The 4,230-nt window shown below is 50.0% G+C and overlaps 1 protein-coding gene across 1 annotated transcript; it reads right to left on the bottom strand.

Moving 5' to 3' along the window:
• On the bottom strand, positions 1-3,642 carry LOC121309576 (leucine-rich repeat and immunoglobulin-like domain-containing nogo receptor-interacting protein 3). The gene has a single exon (XM_041242567.1). The coding sequence runs from the start codon at positions 3,601-3,603 to the stop codon at positions 1,780-1,782; it is 1,824 nt and encodes a 607-aa protein (XP_041098501.1). The 5' UTR covers positions 3,604-3,642; the 3' UTR covers positions 1-1,779.
• Between the last annotated feature and the right edge of the window lie 588 nt (positions 3,643-4,230).

Here is a 4,230-nt window from a genome sequence, read left to right as displayed (position 1 = left end):
CCCGTTCTAAGTGTCAGCTCCACTGTTGTAATCACGAGTTGCCGGTAGGGAAATGAGAGAAGTCCTCAAACAACTTATTGCCGATTGTATTTCAGCGTCGTCACTCTTGAGATCTGGGTTAGAAAAAAAACCCCAAAAAACACATAGAAAATAAAAAGCGTTCACAGTGTGAAGACGATGTGTTCCCCCCCCCCACCCCCCCACCCCCCACCGTGGGTACCTGTAACAAAAAGGTTTATTGCTCTGTACTTGAAAAATTGTATCCGATACATTATTATCAGAAGAGAGAAACTATGAGCCACCTGCAGCTTATGGGCTCCTAGGGAAGGTTTTTGCAGGGCCTCTTAAACAGTTTCACACCATCCCGGAAAACAGCCTATTTGTGTTGTGGCCAGTCCAGTTAATAGTTTCTAAAAATCCAGCAATCAAATCCTTTGGCCCGAAATTGTGTGGTGATGACACGAGTAGGGATCGGAGATTTTTTGCAGGTTTCAGATCTAAAGCAACGACTGTCGCTCTCTGAAAGGAGTCAATACACCCCCCCCCACTCCCCATAACCAAACAAAACAAAAAACAAGATAGAGTCTTGGAGTCTTGGGCAATTGCAGATTGCATTTTTGGAATGTTGCAAGGATAGATCAGTTCTGTACAGTAGCTCTTTGTGCTAGCTATATAAGAAATCAGCAGTTTCCAAACTACAGTCTCCCTGTTCAATGTTTTTTTTTTTTGTTTCAACCTAGTTAAAAAATTGTTTTTAACTTCTCGTATTTTTCCTGTGGAAAAAAAAAAGTAATTGCTTTTTTTTTTTTTTTTTTTTTCTAATGTAAACTGAAACTTTTTAAAGGCTGTAGCTCAAGTGACTGCTCTGTTTGGTGTCATCAAACTAAATACAAATACAAAAGAAGAGAAGGGGGGAAAAAAAAACAGATGCTGGTTGAAACAAACAAAACAATGGATTGGGAGGAACAAGAGAGGATTGAAGGGGTGGTTCTTTGTGTGACATGTGATTGTCAGATGAACGAATCCAGCCAGAAGTTCCCAATGTGTACTACAGACCCAGCGGACAGACACAGCTGATCGGGTGCTGTAGTTAAAGACTGGTGACAGAGTTGTTAACGCACTGACCGCCACGCACTCGTGTGCACTGCTCACAGAGGCTATCCACCGGGTTTCTTTCATGGCACGTCAGCACTTGGTAAAACAGTTCCTGAGAGCAACAGTCTTGTGTTGTGTGCAGCAAACAGCATCTTGTAGGGGGTGTCGTGAGTTTTTGCAGACGTAAAGAGTGAAGTAGCGGTCAGTGCGTCAGTCCCATGTTGCATTGCATCCTGCGCACATTTAAATTAGACAGCCCAGATTTAAGTAGGTTTAAGTAAAAGTTATTAATTTTTAAAATAATAATAATTATATATATATATATATATTACTGTATTTTATATTATTCATAAGGTAATATATTACTAAGTCAAGTCCAGCCTGCCGGACGGTCCAACTAGAATGATCAATAAAAAAAAGAATCTTCAGTTTAACCCAACTGCACATTTGTGACTGTCTGAAACATGAGACTGCTTGTTGCAGTCGCTTTCAATTGTATTTAAAAAAATAAAATAAAACAAAAAGAAAAATAAATAATTTAGAAATGAAATTAAAATCTAGGGGTTAAAAACTTAATTCAGATTTTTTTTTTTAAACTTATTTTAATTTATTTTTTAAATTTTGGACTTGTGCAACATAGGGCTATACTCATTCTTCCCCAGCGGAACTCCTGGCTGCGTAACTTCAGATCATTTTCATGTTGAACTTCCTGGCTCCTCCCTGCCCCCCGCTGGTGACCGGCCCGTCCACCTTGCGGAAGGAGTACTCCACGGAGAAATTGTTCTTATGCTGGCCCCTGCTGCGGCTCCAGACGAACAGCAGCAGGAAGCAGAAGAGGACCACGCCCATGAAGGTGATGCAGCCCATCGCCGTGGAGACCAGGATGGTCTTGAGGTCCAGGGTGAACTTGAGGAAGACTCTGGTGTCGTTCAGGCTGGTCTCGTTGAAGTCGCCCAGGTAGAAGGATCGGTTGGCGTAGAGGGACGCGTCCAGGGGCTGGCTCTTCACTGTCAATGTGGCGAAGTAGGTGTCGTTGCCGCCGGCATTGCTGGCGATGCAGATGTAGGTGCCGCTATCCTGGACCTGGGCGTAGCGGATCTCCAGCGTCCCTCCTGGCAGCACGGTAACGCGGCCCAGGTTCTTGGTGGTGATCTTCCTCCGCTGGGGCGACACCCAGGCGACGGTAGGCGGGGGCTCCCCCTCCGCGCGGCACAGGAAGGACACCTGCTGGCCCTCCCTGGCCGCCACGTGCTGCAGCTTGCGTTCCCGGATCCTGGGCCTCTGGCAGGTGAAGTAGTCGAAGAGTGCCGAGTCCGAGAAGGTGCTGAGGACATTCCCCTGCACCTCCGCGGGCCCCGCGCATGTGGGCTGCCTGCCGTCGAAATTGAGGGTCTTGCGCCTCTGCAGGATCCACAACAGACGGCAGTCACAGGACAGGGGGTTTCCGTCAATGCGGAGGGTCTCCAGGCTGTTGACGGAGTGGAAGGAGCCCTCCTCCAGCGTGACGAGGAAGTTGTTGGACACGTTGAGGACGCGGATCTGCCTCAGCCCTCCCAGGGCCTGAGGTTCCACTGTGACCAGCAAGGTGCTGACCAGGTGCAGCTCCTTCAGACGGACCAAGTCCTTGAAGGCCCAGGGCTCCAGCACGCTGATGGGGTTGTAGGAAAGGTTGAGGTTGGTGAGGTGCGCCAGGTTGCGGAAGGCGGGGGAAGGTACCGAGGTGATGTTGGTGTTGGTGATGGACAGCCAGGAGAGGTTGAGGCCCTGGAAGCTGGAAGGAGAGATGTACTCCAGCAGGGGCCAGTTGTCGATCTCCAGCTCCTTCAGCCCGGACAGCTTCTTGAAGTTCTGGTCCTCCAGGGCAGGGATGGCCAGGTGCCGCAGCCTCAGGGTGACCAGCCCCCTCAGGTAGGACAGTGACTGGCCGGAGATAGCGGTCAGGTTGCACCTCTCTATGGTCAGCTCCTCCAGCCCCAGCAGCCCACTGAAAGCCTTGTGGGAAATGTAGACCAGGTCGTTGTCCCCGACCTCCAGGTTCTTCAGGCTCCGCAGGTCCAGGAAGGTGAAGTCCAGCAGGATGACGATCTTGTTCTCGCTCAGATCCAGCTGGGTGAGGTTGGCCAGCCTGGAGAAGCTGCCTGTGGGGATCAGTGCGAGCTGGTTGCCCCTGAGCCGGAGGACCCTGAGGCTATAGAGGCTGGAGAAGGCGCCGGGCTCCAGGAGGGAGATGATGTTCTCGCTGAGGTCCACCTCTTCCAGGAGGGGGTAGGGGGTGAGGTCCCCCGACGCCACGCAGCGCAGGCGGTTCCGGCTCAGATCCAGCACGCGGGTCTCAGTAGGGATTCCCTCGGGGATGGAGCTCAAACGCTTACGGTGACACGCCACCGACTTGACATGGGGGGCGCAGTCACAGCGAGCGGGGCAGCCCTGGCAGTAAGAGGCGGCCGACATGAGCACCAACGCCAGAGCCAGGTTCCAGGGCGGCATCGTCCTCTTCATGGACTGCATCACTCTGCCACACACCTGTGCAGGACAAACAGCACAAGTCAAAACACTGTATTGCAGATACAATGCAATGCAAAGCCATCCATTACACAGAGCTGTCTATGTATTCGATCAGGTTTATTCTGGATCAACCTAAAATGTAAGTCAGTACTCAGGAGGCATTAGGGATGATTGGATTAATCTGCAAATTGAGGCATTGGGGCTTTATAATATAAAATGAAAAGAATTGGAGCAGAGCGAGTTATCTGATCAAGTGTAGAGATTATTTGTTAATCCGCGTGTGGCCGCTCTAGTCCCTGGTGTTGATCTGCTGAGAGTAACCTAGTGCTGTTAGATCTACAATGCCTGCTAATGCAACCCCACTAGTGCATAGATTTGCTAAGCAATGACGGTCCGATGGGAGGATGGCCAGGATGGTAAAGCCCAATTAACTGTGGCACAGGATCCCACCTGTGTTTTGTTTGCAGCAGAAAACAGATGAACATCTAGCATAGCAGTAATTACCCTGAAAGCTCCCCAGTGAGCCTACTGTCAGTATGAAGCTATTTGTTTCCTGTCTGTGGAAAGTGGATTAATTTACTATAGCCTGCCAGTCAGCCAGCCTGCAGGTATGAGACCAGCAACGACACG

This window comes from Polyodon spathula, unplaced genomic scaffold (assembly GCF_017654505.1).
Source record: "Polyodon spathula isolate WHYD16114869_AA unplaced genomic scaffold, ASM1765450v1 scaffolds_1363, whole genome shotgun sequence".
NCBI lineage: Eukaryota > Metazoa > Chordata > Actinopteri > Acipenseriformes > Polyodontidae > Polyodon > Polyodon spathula.
Note: the sequence above shows the minus strand (reverse complement) of the source record. Positions and strands in the feature narration are given on the sequence as shown.